Source organism: Panthera tigris, chromosome E3 (genome assembly GCF_018350195.1).
Source record: "Panthera tigris isolate Pti1 chromosome E3, P.tigris_Pti1_mat1.1, whole genome shotgun sequence".
NCBI lineage: Eukaryota > Metazoa > Chordata > Mammalia > Carnivora > Felidae > Panthera > Panthera tigris.
In genome coordinates this window covers 40649426-40665508 of record NC_056675.1, presented here as the reverse complement: position 1 = coordinate 40665508, position 16083 = coordinate 40649426, and the positions used below count along the sequence as shown (strand labels likewise).

The 16083-nt window shown below is 60.2% G+C and overlaps 1 protein-coding gene across 2 annotated transcripts in view; it reads right to left on the bottom strand.

Moving 5' to 3' along the window:
* Positions 1-16083, bottom strand: part of LMF1 (lipase maturation factor 1) — an 88505-nt gene that overhangs the window by 31703 nt on the left and 40719 nt on the right. Inside the window, exon 4 of one of the 2 annotated variants that reach the window (XM_042972462.1) lies at positions 7380-7528. In XM_042972462.1, the coding sequence (XP_042828396.1) occupies positions 7380-7528 (149 nt within the window). Of the gene's footprint in view, positions 1-6093; positions 6360-7379; positions 7529-16083 lie in introns of those variants that run through there. The other variant, XM_042972463.1, reaches the window with a different exon arrangement.

The following is a 16083-nucleotide window of genomic DNA, read 5'->3' as shown; positions in this document are numbered from 1 at the left end:
GCCACCGCAGAGACACGGCTCCCGATGAAAGTGGCTTGTTTCGGCTGCATTTGGTCGGTAAGAATTGGGAAGTTTTTTATGAAACTCCCACCAGGTGAACCAGTAGTGAAATAATTTAGCACATGGTGTCGGAGGAACTACGGAAAGGATATGTGAAAAATTAAAGGCGCGCTGACAAAGCGAGAGCCCAGAGAAGCAGCCGCATCCCGGCCGTGAAATCCAACGGTCATCAGACCGACTCCTGACCCCCGCGGCCCGGCGTGCACACGCTCCTCCTCGTGGGCCAGCGACCACACCGCTCACGTCACGCCAGGTTCTCACGGAGGAGGGGCCGCAAAGAGCCTCCGCCCGCCTGCGCACCCAGGCCTCCCGCACGCACCAGGGAGGCCGGGGGGAGGGAGGTACGCGAAGGAGATGCTTTCGGTTGTCCGGTCGTCCAGGCCGAGGCCAAGCGCGTGCCTCCCCCGGTGCCGTCCAGCGCGAAGAGTCCCCGGCAGCAGGGATTCTGCCTCGGCTCCCAGAACTCGGGGCACCTGAGACCTCGGCCTTCGGCCCGGCACGGGCCGTCCGGCCGGCCCAGGACCGATCAGGGACAGCCGTGGCGCCAAGGCCTGTGGAGAAGCCATGGTGTGGTCCGACTCGGGGAGCGGAAGCTCCAGGAGCAAAGGGCTCAGGCTTCGGTGACAGGCAGCGTCTCCAGGACGAACCCGGCCAGCGCCGACTCAGCCACAGACACACCTACCTGTGTCTGTCTTTACAGAAGTTGAGATTTGAGAACAAAGTGAAAACTTTTTTAAAGCATGATGAAAGGCAACCTATTAAACACTGACTCAGACACCCACGCCGTTTGCCATTTTCTGCAGATGGAAAGCCTCTCCCCACTAATGTGTTTGGAATCTGTGCCTTTAAAGCCGAAGACTGAGTTGAAACCTGGGAGAAGGGCTCCTGACTCTTCCAGAGAAGCACCGGGTGGGCCTGTGCCACTCCAGCGGGAGGGTACACCCGCGCCTCTGCCCCAAGGGAGGGAGTCCGACGGGGTGGTCGTGCCACGTGGCTGCCCGCGTCCCCGCAGCTGGCGCGGGGAGCCTGGCCAGGGGGCTGCGTCGCGTGGCTCTAGCTCAGGCGGCATATCCGGCCAGGCTGACCATCTTTCCAGGGCTCGCGGCCACGTGGTCTTCTCTGCTGCGCGACGGAGAAGCCCCAGGAAAACCTGCCAGCGTGCCGGTCTCCAGCCCTGCCCACAGAGGTAGCTGTCTGCGCGACGCAGGGGCCGATCGGCCACCTCCCTGGAGGCCCCCGGCGGCTTGCCTCGTCGGGTTTAAAAAAATGATTTACATCCAGGCCCGAAGCGTGTGGCCAAGGAGCTTTGTGCACGGGCACGCCTGGGTGCCTCCCCCGCCAGCACGGGGGACCCTTCCCCGGCCCCCCACGTTCCAGTATGCCCCCCCCAGTCAGTCCCCACCCCGGATCCTGGCCACACACTGGCCCCACCGGTTCCGGAAGCCCCCGCACGAGGAGCCAGATGTGCCGTCTTCTTGCTGATGGACCGTGGTTGGTCTCCAGCTCCTGGTGCCGGGGGAGGGTTTTGGGGAGTGCATTCCCAGGCATCCTGAGGACAGAAGGATGACGGGGTCGAGTAGGTTAACTTCGTAGGTAACTGCGTCGCGGCTTCCGTGAACTGCGCACCATTTCTCACGACCGCAGGAGAGCACCACAGGCCGGTCCCTCTCTGGTTCACTCCCCTGCCGTGAAGGGCCGGTGCCATGTCCTCCCCGGGCCCTCCCCGCAGCTGCGTTTAGACTGAGGAAGTAATTAAGTGTCCGTGGGGCCGTGGGGGCAGGGTCCTGAGCAGACGGGACGAGTGCACCCATCAGAGACACCGGGGCTGCTGTCCCCCCGCACCCCATGAGGACACGGGAAGAGTCCTCACCGGGGATGGGAGGCGCTGGGACACCGCCGGCCTCATGCCTGGAGGAAGGAAGCACCGCTCAAGCCACTCGGTCTGCGGTGATTGGCGCTGCCCAAGCCAGGACACTGGCTGCAGTGTGGTCCTGCCCTCTGTGGGTTCAGCAGGTCCTGTGGGCACACACGCCATCCCACTGCGCGTGGACTGGCAGGCATTTCCCTAACGGCTGGGAAAGCTGGGCAGTTTTCAAGTGTTTGCAGGGGTATCTGCTAAAGCTTCCCCCTTTCACACCGATCGTCGTGACCGCTGGGTTTCTTGCGTCCTTTACGGGCCCGGACACGGGCTCCCCGTGCGGGGCAGAGGAATTGTGGGTGCCGTCTATCACTCGTGTCTGTCGGGAAGAGAAGATTCTGATTCAAAAACCTCCCGTTACCTTCAAGAAGTGTTGTGATTTCCACTTTCACGTTTGGAACCCGCCTCGAACGAATTCCCGCGCGCGGTGGCGGGCTGGGGCTCATGGCCTCTGTGGGTAACCAGACACCTGAGCGCTGCACCTCAGAGAAGCATCTTGTCTTTCTTGGTGGCACTGACTCGGTCAGTTGTCCAAAGCGTGCGTCACGGTGATTTTGGTGTGGGGCTATTTCCGGATTCGCTGACCCTCCTAAGGGTTCGGCTGTGTGTCCTTGTGCCCCCACTGCCCGTCTCACCAACTGCGACCCCTGGAACAAGGGGTGTGCCTCTTGTGCGAGATTTTCTGGCTATTCTAGGTCCTTGGCATTTCCAAACAAATCTAACAATCAGTTCATCAACTTCTAGAAAGAAAGTCCTTCTAGAATTACGTTTGGGTTGCGTGGCATCTATCAATCGATCTGGGGAGAGCTGGACACTTGAGCAGTGTTGAGGCTCCTGACTCACACAAGTGTGTCTGTCTCTTTAAGCCTTTCTCATTTCTCTCAGCAACGATGGTAGCTTTCAGAGAACAGTGTTAGACTTCTGTTAAAATTTCGAGTATTTTACGGTTTTGGAGGTTATTAATGACATATTTTACATTCTCTTTTTCTTTTGTTTTTTTCGGGGGGGGGGAGGCGGGTAAAAAACAAACCACTGTATTTATTTAATGTATTCATAAAGGCTCAACCAGAGACTTCATTTAAAAAACAGAAACGAAACAAAAATGACACCACAGCTTCAGATACAGAGTCCTAGACAAAAACGAAGGAAAGGGCAGATGATCTAAGGAGAAGATAAAAAGAGAACACAAGGAGAGAGCCTACACAGTCCGGGTTCTTGGCGAGAGACCAGCTCCGAGCAGGTTTCTTGCAGACACGTCTTTTAAAAAATTTCTTTTTAATGTTTGTTTGCTTTTGGGAGACAGAGACAGAGTGGGGGAGGGACGCAGAGAGAGGGACACACAGAACCCGAAGCAGGCTCCAGGCCCTGATCTGCCAGCACGGAGCCCGACGCGGGGCTCGAACTCACGGACTGAGATCAGGACCTGAGCCGGAGTCGGACGCTCAACCGACTGAGCCACCCGGGCGCCCCTCTTGCAGGTACTTCTTAAAGGCCGTGAGGTTTCTCCAGGCTTTTCACACACAGCGTGTGTGCTCAAAGGGCTATGGGTGCTGGATTCTCCTAGCAGGGTCTACATGGACAGCAGGGTGGCCCTGATGTCACACACACAGACCACACGTCCTTGACGGTGTCCAGGCAGGTGTCACCCTGGGCGTCCGCGTCTGGGTAGCGGCAGACCGTGAGGAACGCCCCCCGTGGGCGAGTCGTGGGCACCGGGGGGCTCTGGGGAGAGCGCGTACCTCAGGTTTTCACACGCTGTGCCCGCCGCTCCGGGGATGATCCCCACGCATGTGAAAAGGTTGATTTGGGGAAGGTAGAAGTTCCTTTGTCACCAGACCTCGTGGGGGTCACAGGCTCCTGCTGTGGCATCTTGCCCGCAGGGCTCCAGGCGACACCCCCACTGGGCCCGGCTCCTTCGTGGGTGGCTGGGTAGCGGTTCCGTGGGACCCCCGGGGCGCCGCGGGCGGGGAGACAGGAGCTCGGACGGCACGACAGCGACGACCCCACAGATTCGCTCCCTGTCGGCTTCTGCTAGCCTGATCCGTGTGCCCTGTGCGTGAATCCCACACCTGGCTAACTGCACGCGCTGGTCCTGAGGACCTTGTGACCGCTCCGCCGCGAAGACGGGTGCCTTCACTTCCTCCCTTCCCGCGTTCGGGGCTTTTGTTGCTTTTCCTTGCTTTTCTGCGCGAGCTACAATCTTCAGTACGACACCAGGTAGACGGGATAAGCGGGCGCCCGGCACGCGCTCCGCCTCGCGCTCCGCCTCGGCAGACACGCGCGGTCTCCTCAGGTGAGCGCGGCATCGGGTGGGTGCCTCACATATCGGGCGGAGGACACCTGTTCTCAGGGCGCCAGAGATTCATCGGCTGTGAACGAGTGTTTAATTCTAACGCTTCTCCGTCAGTTAAGAATTTGGTGAATTGTATCGGTTCACTTACGTCCACTCGATATCCCGCGGAAAGCCCGTCTACCATGAGGCTTGGTCTCCGTGTATCATGCGGCTCAGGCGCTGCTGGGTTCGTTCGCTAATAATTCAAGAGTGTTTCCCGGTGCTCTTGAACAGACTGCTGTGTAATTTCCTTTTCTTGAAACGTCCTTGTCCTCACTGACCTCACAAAAATAAGCCCAGAAGGGGTTCCTCTGTGTCGTGGATGCATGTGGACAGGATTCACTTTCTTCCCTAAATGTTTTACAGACTGATCAGTAAAATCTCTTCTAGGCCTGGAGTTTTCTCAGTGGAAGGTACTTCTTATTTGGTTGGATGATCTCAGTTTACACAACTATTCGGACCGGGCACCGGGGCGGCCGTGTCAGTTAAGTGTCCGTCTGTTGGGATTAGATGGGAGCCACGCGCCTTTGCAGGTCGGCAGGGGTGCTGTGTCCTTCTCGGGGCTCCTTCTGTGCCCAGGTCCTCCTCTCTGTACCTCGCCCCTCGAATTCTAGCAGGATGCGGGCCGAGGGAACTCTGGGCCTCCCTCCGCCCGCCCCTGCCCCCTCGTAGCCGGCCAGGCACCCGCCACGTGTCCCGCTGGCCCCCCACCCCCGCTGTCTGCTGTCCAGCATGCGTCACGTGCCAGGCCCAGTTTCCAGCTGTTCACAGGCAGAGCCTGCTCCACGGTGGGGAGGCCACGCTGACCCGCCTCGGGGGCCCGGGAGGCCCGGGGGCCGTGTGTGCAGGGGGGTCACTGCCCGGCGCGCCGGGACCGCAGCAGACGGCGGCCGGGTGGCTTCTGCGTCCGCGACGCCGGTCGTGAGCAGGCGCAGGTCAGGCCGGGGCTGCACCTGCAGGCAGCTCAGTCCTCGGCAGGCGCGTGCGGCCCTCTCCCCGCGTAAGCGACAGGCGCTGTCCTTTCCCGGGCCTGCTCCCCGCTGCCGCTCTCCAGCGAGGAGGAGGAGCGGCACCCAACACAGACGCAATCGAGTAATTACCCCTTTTAGTGCACCTGATGAGTTTTCACCCAGCTGGTGCGAACAGTCAATCAAAATGCCACGAGAGGCGCCTGAGCGCTGTCAGGCTCCGTGGGCGCCGCTCCGCCACCCGGCGCCCCTCCCCCGCCGCTCTCCTGCCTCCAGAGCCTGCGGTCCCAGGCCGGTCCCCGGTGAGGGACTCGAACAGCAAACACCTTGGATTTTCAAAAGTAGTTGAAGAAGAACTCCAAACTGCCGTCCCAGACGGACACGGAACCACGCCCGCTAATCACAGCAAATAACTTCCGTGTGTCAGGAAAAGGAGCCGCGAACGTCAGGCCCGCCGTCTGACCGCCGGACGAGGAGTCTTTGTGGCGGGGTCTGGCCACACGCTCACCCCGCACGCCAGCTCCCGGGACCTGCAGCGACGCGCACCGCCCGGGGTCGCGAGCCCTGCCAGCCACGTTGGGGCCACACGCGGGCCCCCGAGGCTCCCCTCGCGGGCAGCCTGGGTGCTGCTCACCAACCACGTCCACCTCCCACACTCCGGCTGCTTCTGGTGCCCCGCCCCCCACCCGCCACACAGCCCCAGATGCAGCAGTAACCAGACCGCGGACGGTCGTCACACGGGGATGAGGGGCTCGAGTGCCCAGGAGGGCGTCTGAAGCGTGGGAGCGCGCGGGCTTCCGGCAGGAAGAAAGGACCTGGGGCAGCCTGTCCTGCTCGGGGACCTCCGACTCCCAGTTAAGGGCTGGCACCACTCAGGATTTGAGGCGACAGGGCACGAAGACGGGCTCCCGCAGGCCAGACGGGTAATGGGGACGAAGGGCATCGAATTAACGCCAGCCACGGAGGGGCAGACCGGTGCCGGGAGTGGGGGAAGGACATCTGACGACGACGCGGCAACCACGGAACTCTATGGGACCCGGCCACAAAACACTCGCCGATCGCACAGGGATGGAAAGCAGCCCCACAGAGATCTGGCAGGGCCTGCCCAAGTCAGGGACGGACACACGGATGCTGTCCCAGGCTGAGAGTGACAAGGGCCTCTTGCCAGGGGCGCAGGGCACACCAGACGGCCGGTGCCAGGGCGCGGGGGACAGGAGACGGCGGGCTGTGTGGACTGAAGGGGACGCGGGCAGAGCCACCGCTGTGTGCGGCAGAAGCGTGCTCTCTGTGAGCTCGTGCGCGCCCGCACCTGCGAAACCTCGAAGCAGACAGGTGGCTCAGCACACCTGAGGGCCGGGGCTCCCGACCTAAAGGAAGTCAGTGCTCCGGCATAAGCAGCAAGATCTTATCAGCGGAGAGTGAGAAGCCCAAGAGAGCGGACACTAGTCAGGCCGAAAGGAACCAAGTCCCTCCTGAATGGAAGGTTCGGATGATGTTCCCGAGACACCTGAGGGGGACGGGAGGGGGAGTGGAAGTGGAAGCAGACGCGCACCTGCACGGGCCCCGTGGGAGTCTGTGGCCGGGGAACCCTGGTCGCCGGGGCCCAGGAGGGCGCGAGCCAGGAGGACACCAGGCAGGCAGCACGCGGGCCACGGCATCGACCGGCCACGCCGGAGCGAGGCGGCCGCCAACACGCCTGGCTTTTGGGAGACGCTCCCCGGGGCCAGCAAGCCAGGTGCCGACGGGAAGGACTCTGCACGGCTTCTCTGGGGTGACAGTCACAGGGGACTGTGTGTCCTTGACCCGCTCCCCGCCTTCCTGATTTAAACCACGTAAAACATTTCAGACCTTCCAGAAATCCCCAGGAGGGACTCTGCCCGTGAGTCTCCCTGTGGAGCGGGCTCAGAGTCGAGATAGGCCCCACAGGAAGTGCTTGTGCACAGGACTAGGGGCCGGGGGCACTCCTAGGGCTCAGAAACAGGCCCCCGAACACGGAAAGCAGCAGAAGGGGCCCCGCGGGCACAGCCCAGCCAGCAGGCAGCGAGGCGTGGCTCCTTTGCGGCACGCTTCCTGAAGCCTAGCCACTGAAGGTTCCGCTTACCGCTCCAAGCATGATCCTGAAAATCAGCCACCGAAAGCCCCACAGAACGATCTGGGACGGGGGGGTCCCTGTGGGCAGCCGAGACAGAGTCCAAAGAGGGCACAGGAAGATTCCCAGGAATCCTGTTTCCAGAAGCTGGGACTCCCATCCTGGAATGACAGTAAGGACACAAAAGGCCACGTTAACAACAGCCAAACATTTTCCAAACTCAGCTTAACTTCAACGATGCTTCAACCAGGACAGGTGGTGTGGCCCAGGGACCCGTCTCACCCCCAGGCGGGGGCACATGTCAGAGAGGGCAGTGGGACGGCCACAGCACCCCAAGCCAGGCTCTCTGCAGGGCACTGCACGGACTTGACACGGGCCCCACACTCAGCACACACCGCCTGTGGGTTTGTGGAAGCCTTTTCAATTCAGTAGTTTTGAACACGGAAGCAGAGCTTTGTGGGTTCTTCCCTGAGACCACCTCACCAGGACAGAGTGTACGAGGCCAGATGGCCTGACCCGGACATGAGGGCCCCAGTCTGCCCCAGATGAGCGGGGAGGCCTGGGGGAGACGCGGGTACAGGCTACGTGGCCCCAGGTGAGCGGGGAGGCCTGGGGAAGACGCGGGTACAGGCGACAGGGGCTTTAAATGAAACGGCCTCCTGTCAGCGCTGTAAGGGCTTGGCCTGGGGCAGCCAGGAACTCCACCGCAGGCTGTGACGGCAATAGCTGGGACCCAGCTGACCAGTGTGGTGAGCAGCGTGGGCACACTGGGGGCGGGTGTTCCGTGCGCCCGTGGACACTGAGTTGGCCTGTCGTGGAAACGTGAGACCTTGACAGCTTCCCGGCTGCTGTCACTCGGCCTTTCATAAGAGGCTACGTGGCATTCTGCATGTTGCACATGCTTTTTAAAAAAAAGTTTAATTTACCTGCAGAGAGAGAGGGAACGCATGTGTGCACAAGCAGGGGAGGAGCAGAGAGAGGGAAAGAATCCCAAGCGGGCTCTGTGCTGTCAGCACGGAGCCCAACACGTGTTAGGCTTGAACCCATGAACCCCGAGATCATGACCTGAGCCCAAGTCAAGAGTCAGCAGAGGCTTAACCCACTGATCCCCCAGGCGCCCTTACACATATTCTTTTTTGTCTCATTTTGATGAATCTGTGAAACTTTACGCACACGAAAAATAACTCTGGACAAGGGTCCATGTACTATGGTTCCATTCACAGAAGGTTCTGGAAGGAGCAAAACTGATACAGGGGAAAACAATGGGAACTGATACAGGGGCAAACACCTGGGGGGTGACACCCCCTCAGGGTGTGAGTCAGAGGCACCTGAAGGTCTATGTATTTCATTGTAAATTTCTTTCTAAAACAAAACCACTGCAAAGAGACAACCCTAAATGAGTCCTGAACCCGAGATTTTAGGGCCACACGGATGGCTCGATGCCTACAACTTACTCTGAGATGCACTGGAGGTGGAGACGGGGGACATGATGACGCCCACGAACAGCCTGCTCAGTCTCGGTGGCAGGTGTGTGGGTTCTCACTGTGCCCGTCGGACACTCGTCTGCGGTTTGACATTTTTCATAATAAAATGGGGGGAACCCATTTGCTCTCGTATGTTCTGTGCATTTCTGAAGCCCCGGTTCCAGGTCAGTTGGGTCTCAGGACGGGGTCTGCTTGCTGTGAGGCAGTGCCCAGCACCGAGGCTGGCGGGCAAACCGGCCCCTACTCAGAGGGGCGGCGAGTCCCGCCCTATACCGGCCAGCATGGCATCCGTGGGCTGTCCCGGCTGAGCCACGTGCACCTGTGCTGGGGACACTGGGGCCACCAGAGCACACCCTGCACCACCCAGAGAAAAGTCCAGATGCAGAAAGAGGCCTAGGATGCCGGGGAGGGGTGCCCACAGGAGGGGGGAAGCAAGGCAGGCTGCGGCCAGGCCCCCACTAGTCACGGGCAAGATGGTCCCACAAGGTGCTCTGGCGAGGCCGGGAAGGGGCATTGGTACCACCCGTGTGCGGGGGACTTAGCGTGTGGGATAGCCACGGGGGCTCAGCCTGGCTCCCCAGCACCCGCCTGCACGCGCCCAGAGCTGAGAACCCTGACTTCTCCCAGGAGAAGGGGGAAAAATGCAGGAAGTGTTTGCACTTGGTCTGTCTGAGGAAATTCCAGACGCAGACTGACCGTGTACCTCGACTCAAGGTGCTCTTCCCCGTCACGGTGATGGAGGCCCTTTGCTTTACAGTTTACTTCAAACCCCCGTTCTTGTCTCGACCAGAAAAAACCAGACGTCGTTCCTTTTATGACAACTGCTCTAGTTTTATTGTGAGAGAACAGTCATTGAACTTGGACCTCGTTCTCTTGGGGTGTCACTTCATGGCCCAAGCGTGCCGTGCGCTCATCGACGGGCCCCTCTGCTTTCTGACAAAGTACCTGTCGTCCTGCCACTGGGCCGATCCCTCCCCCCGTGTGGCGAGAAAGTGTAGGAGGCGGGAGGCCCGTACCGCCGCGCAGCAGCACGAGCGGGCAGGTGGGTCCAGGGCGTTCTGGGCAGAGCCAGGCAAGCCCCGGAGGCCGCAAGGTGGAGTGTCCACCCCGAGCACCGCAGGCACGGGGACGTCTGCCAGCACTCGCCGGAAAGGCCTCGTAGCCCGCGACGCTCACGTGGGTGCACGGCGTTCCCCAGAGTGCCAGGCCCGCCTTCTCTAATTGCCACCTCACTTTGCACAGATGTGACGAGCGGAATTTTAATATGCAGCTTGAATGACACCAATCAAAGTGATGTGCAAATGGCAGGGCCCAGAGACCCACCTAAGTGCCGCCAAGCAGGCGATGGGGTGGGCAAGGGGCGCCCTGCCGCCTTAGGGACTCACGTGTACTGGCAGAAGGTCACCTGCCCTCCTGCCTCCTTGCGAAGCTACTGGAACGTTCCCTACCTTGCCCGGGTGCTCAGGGGGAGCAGAGCTGCCTATGCCCCCCCCCCCCCCCGCCTCCGCCCCCCGATCTGGCTGGAGCTGCCACCTCCCCGGCCGCCGGCCCTCGGGCCATCAGCGCTCGCGACACCGCCGGGGAGGAAAGGGTGGCCCACAGACCCACCTGCTGCTGCTTCCCTCGCCTGGATCTCATCGGGCGGAGCAGCTGCGCCGCACACATCCGCACAAAGGCACCATTGTTCTCCGGCGGCGTGGCGGGAAGGCGGCCCCGGAAAACAAATGCCCAGGGGTGCAGCCGGACGGCTTCCCGCAGCCCCGAGGTCGCGATGAGGACGGCCAGGGCGCCGCGGGGGCACCACCACAGGCCGGGCGGCAGGGCGCTGGGGCGACCCAGACACAACTGGCGGGTCCCACCGGGGGCCCGACCTCAGTGACGAGTCCCACTCGAGAGGGCGCCTGTGCCTTTCCAACCTGCGCTCACACGTATCCTCTTGCAGAGAGAGGGGACGGGGCACTCTGGCCCCTTCACTGGTGTGCGAGTGCCACGTGAGCACTGCAGCTCCACGGGGTCCCCCGGAAGGCTCCGCCCCAATGGATGCTCCTCGGGGATGAGGCCCACGTGCTGCCCCTGCCTGTAGCTTTGGGGCAGTGGTCACAAACGCCCACTAGGGAGCCACGAAGCATGAGGCCCATGCAGCTACCTGTTTCTGGAACCTTCACTTCTGTGGCTCCTGGCTTGTTTCCAGTAACGCTGACAAGTGCTGAACAGGCCGCGTTGGGGAAGCTTCCTGCGAAACCGGAGGGAAGGCCCCCAGCTGTGAGAGACGAGGGGTCGGTGCTCGGGACCGGACACTTGGACGGTGACCACCCCAGCAGCTGTCAGGTAGCGGGGCGGCTCCCCAGCTCTGTTTGCCCTTCTGAGGAGGAGACAGGCAGTGGGGGTGGGGCAGGCCGCTCTCACGGAGGTGTCGATGGGACACGTCCACGTCTTCCGGGTCCCCGGGCGGCCACAGCCCTGTGCCCTGCAGTCTGCGGACAGCCTGTGTGGTCGGAGAGGGGAGGCTCTCTTGGCCGGTGCTTCTGAACCAGCATTTAAAACCGGTGTGTGACGTGTGGCCCGCGTCTGCCAGGGCAGCCGCAGGCGACTTCCGAGGAAAGACCCCATACAACACGCGGAATTCGGGCCCTCCGTGTATTCCGACGAGAGAAGCGCACGGGGCCTGGATCTCCCGACCTCACCTGTCAGTGGTGGGGGTCCCTTGCCCCTCTGGCTCAGCTCGGGGCACCTGCTCCCTAAATCAAACCTTCCCTGTGGACTTAGGGACGTGAGGAGAGTGAAGATGCTCTTCTGTTCAAGATCCAGAAAATGCAGCACTGAGAGGCCGGACCCGTGCCTGGCGCCTTCAGGAGAACCGCGCGGGACGGGGGCGGCGGCCTGGCCGCTCCGCGGCGATCCCTTCGCCTGGGACGGGAGGCAGACCCGCCTGGCGAGCGAGGCACGCACGACATGTGCGTGGAAGTCACCCAGAGTCCAGGTCCACCCGGCACAAATTAAGCCACTTGTGACCTGGGAGAAAAACACAACCTACACCAAGGCTTCAGAGGCGGGAGGTGTGCAGACGGCCACTCCAGGAAGGCAATACCAACCGAGGTCTCGTTACCTTCCCCAAAACTATTACAGTTACTTAGAAAGAATAATTAAGCGTTGCACCTATGGATCCTTCAAGAGTGACAGCCACCGTCCGCATGAGAAGCAGGAAACCCATTAGCTTCGGGTTAAAAACAGGGAAAAAGGAGAAAGACGCCTCCCTCCAGACGGGCTGTCATTCGAGAGGAGCGGCCCCACCCTCGGCACCTGCAGAGTGCTCGGAGCCCTGGAAAGTCACTTTCTTCGTCTTCCTAGGTTCCATCTCAGGACGGGAAGTTATGAAGCAGCACGCCAGAGTGTGCTCTGCGCAGTCACCGATGGGGCCCAAGGGGGCTGCTGGCTACGGAAACTCCAGGGGCCCTTGTGTCGTTGAGGGTGGGAGCACCCCACAGGCACGGCTCTGGGGTGACCCTGCCCCTCACAGGTACCAACCGGCACCTTCTGTCCCCCTGCAGGCACTGTCGCCGTGGCAACCAGCTGCAGCCAGGAGGCATCACACATGTGCCTGCAGGGAAGGGCACGGAGACGGGCCTTGCCTAGGCGACCCCTTTCAGCCACAAGGATGGCTTGTATAGCCACTCTTGCCCCAAGGAGACAGACTAGGGCCGGGCGGTACTGATTCCAGCCCCACCCCAGAGATGGGCCACACTCCTGCCCCCACCCCCCACCCCGGTCTGCTCCGGATCTGCCCCAGAATCCTCCGGAACCACCCTGTGCGGGGCAAACGTGGCACGTGGGGGGCCGCCGACCTTGCTGTTGGACAGCCCGCGAGGGGAGACCCGGCCTCTGAAAGAAGCGAGCCTCACGCTTCAGATGCGGGATTTAAGTCCAATCAGATTGTAAACAGGAGTGAGTTTTCTGGCACGTAGATAGGTTTGAAAGAGCTGGTTAAAGGTTTCGGGCTTCAAATAAACTCACTTTAAAAATGCACGCTCCCAATTATGAATTGTTTAGAAAATTGCGAATCTTGTGTCGTAAGGCTGTCCTTGGGCACTGCAGGGAGCAGGAAGTGACCTGTGTGACCCACACCCACACCGCGACCCTCCCCCTCTGTCCACGGCGCAGAGTAATGCTCGGTTACCATGGCAACCAGACTTCCTAGCCCCAGGTGTCCCCTGTTGCTCACGACCGTGCAGGTGTCACCAGCTAGCCCAAGAGCAAAATTCAGAGCAATGACCTTCGCTAGCTTTACTGGTTTTGGATAAATATGAAAATGCTTCCTGTCAACGGAAATTAGATCTAGCAACAGAGATTTCTTAGGATTAATATATTCCAAATATTTAACATACATCAGGCTGAAGGGCACGATGTGTTACCGTGTCTCTGCCTTTTGTTTGCCGGGCATGAAAATTAGCCAGGAGCTTGTCTTGGAGCGGCCTGCCGCAATCCCGAAGACGCTGCCCGGTGTCCAGGTCACCCTGGACCTGCCCTGCAGGCTTGCGCCGCTTGGGCTCACGGTGCGGCGGGGGGCAGGCGGGGGGGGACCCTGCTCTCCGACAACACCGGGAGGCAGGTCTGCTGGGAGGCTCTGTGCGGTGCGGGCCTCGTTCCAGCGCTGCGGCTGAGCCCCGTGCCCGCGGAAGTGGGGTCACCCTCGCCCCACACGGTCCTGAAGAGTGACCTGCTTTTCTAGATCTTCCACACACTCCGCGAACACTTTCTGCTGTCCTCGATGCTGCTAAGAGGCACACCCTTGTCACCTGAAGGAGGGCAGGGCCTGGCCGACGGGAGGGGCCCGCGTGTCCAGTTATCTCACCCTGTGAGGCGCGGCCCGCCCCACACACCTGCTCTCGGCAGCGCATATGTTCGGCGGGACAGGAAGCGGACAGGCGGGCAGCGGTCACGGAACCAGGACCCCGGGGGGCGCTGTCGGCAGCCGGCACTGCTCGGACCTTGTGCACAAAGAAGCCTGGGGTGGTGGCTTGGTGATGGGAAGGGGCAGTGATATCCTCAGGCACCACGTCTGTGATGCCATCAGGAGAAGTCTCCAGAAGGGCTTTCTTTTAGGTCAGTGCGCAGTGAGTGAGGACTAGGTTTTGCGTTAAGTCCGCTGACGTGAGCCATCAGGAAGACCCCACACGAGCGGCCCGCGGGGAGAGGGTACAGCTAACCGGCACGCCACTGACCGCCTCGCCTCCCCCCCCCTCCCCTCCACCCTGGGCTCTCCTCCCCGGCTGGAGGCCCAGGCCCGCCTCAGGTCCCCACCGCCAGCGCCCCCTTCTCCGGCCCGTCGGCCAGCTCTCTGCTTGGAGGCCACCCTTCTCAGGGAGGGCCTTCCCCGAACGGAACGTTTACAACCAGGCCTCAGCCCATCCCTGCACGGCCCGCCCAACACACACGGCGCCACGGACCGCGCGTCTCCCCGGGCTGCCCTGCTCCGCAGAGACCAGGCGAAGGGCGTTCAAGCCGGTAAAGGAAGACCTGCCCACGAGGCACGTACAGATGGGACCACTCGGCAGAGAAACAAAGCTGGGCAAGAAAGAACCAAGCGAGTTCGAGAGCTGAAAAAGAAAGCGTCTCACATTACAGTTTTACCAGATGAACCTAAGAGCCGTCGAGAGGACAGGACCAAGTGAAAACAGCTCGACTGAAGTTACGCAGGCCGCAGAGCAGACTCTGTAAAGCCTGGAGAACAAAAGAGCACGGGGAACACACATCGTCAGAAGGCCCTACATATACACACGGGTGGAATCCTAGGAGAAGACGAGAGAGACGGGCAGGAAAAAACAGAAAAGATAGTGGCAAACATTATCCAAATTTGGTAAAAGACACAAGTTACAGATTCAAGAACCTCAGGGAATCATAAGACAGGATCCAAAAAACGTGCACAGAGGCGCAACGCGGCCTAACTGCTGTAAACCAAAGGCAGGACCCCAGCAGGGGACAGTGAGACATTACAACGTGTGGAGAAGGGACAGGGTGAATGGCAGCAACTCGTCAGGAGCGACGGAGGTGAGCAGACACCGAACCAGATGTGGACTCTTGCGCCTCCCGGACTCTCCGTTCTGAGAATAGAACCGGGAATCCACAAGCTTTGCCAACAGCGAGGCCCCCAAATCATTTGCGCGGAGAAGATGCTGAGAGAAAGATCTAGAGAGGAAGTGGAGCGACCCCAGCACACGTGTGAAGGGAGAACCACCAGCCTGCGTCAGCAGCACGGATAAGGCTTGTCTGTCTAAGCAGCACTAGACAGAAAGTTCTTCGCCGTCATAGCCCGTGCTTAAAAAGACTGCAAGCCGTTTTCCTTTGGACAGAAATCAGAGCGGTAGGACTGTGACCTCAGAGCCTTCTGTTAGTAGCAAAGAAATGGAAATCACCAGACATCATTATAAAAACCCCGCAGCCTATGAGAAAGCAGAACTTTCCCTGGTATTAACCACATAAAACCTGCTTCATGTGGGGCATTGCGATTTCATCTTCTCGGACAGGTGAGTCCTCCAGCTGTCCTTCACACAGTTCCCCACAGGCCCCTGAGACCAAGGGTCCCTAGTGTGGAAGGGACGGGACACAGCTGTCTGCAGAGAGGTGTCAGCTGAGTAGGACTTCTGGAAAGTTAGCTGAGAAGCCAGGCAAGAAGCAAACCTTCCCTCCTTGTGGGGAGCATTGTGCAAACGGTCCTGGAAGTTTTTTCTTTTTAATGTTTATTTAGAGAGAGAGAGAGCGGGAGCAGAGGAGGGGCAGAGGCAGAATCCCAAGCGGGATCCATGCTGCCAATGCAGAGCCCAGCGCGGGGCTCAGTCCCACAAACCGTGAGATCGTGACCTGAGCCCAAACCAAGAGCCAGGCGCTTAAGCGGCTGAGCCACCCGGGCGTCCCTCCTGGAAATTCTTACAGACTCGGTCTGAGATAGAACGCTACCTTTGCATAAACGGTAGTGATGCTAATTTTCTGTATCTTCATGGGAATTTGGATTACACAGGGGTATAGGTCTGTCAGACTCTCAAAGTGTGCGCTTAAGATCTTCGCATCTCATTGTGTGGGAGTTCTTTGTCGCGGGAAACGACCCGAACAGCTCAAAGAGCCGTCCTGCTGGCGTGTTTAAAACTCTCACATGTCCCTCTATAGTGTCTGATTCTCCACAAAGCGTTTAAATATTTTTTTAAAAGATTCATTCCCATATTCACTCTAAGCGTGGCTTC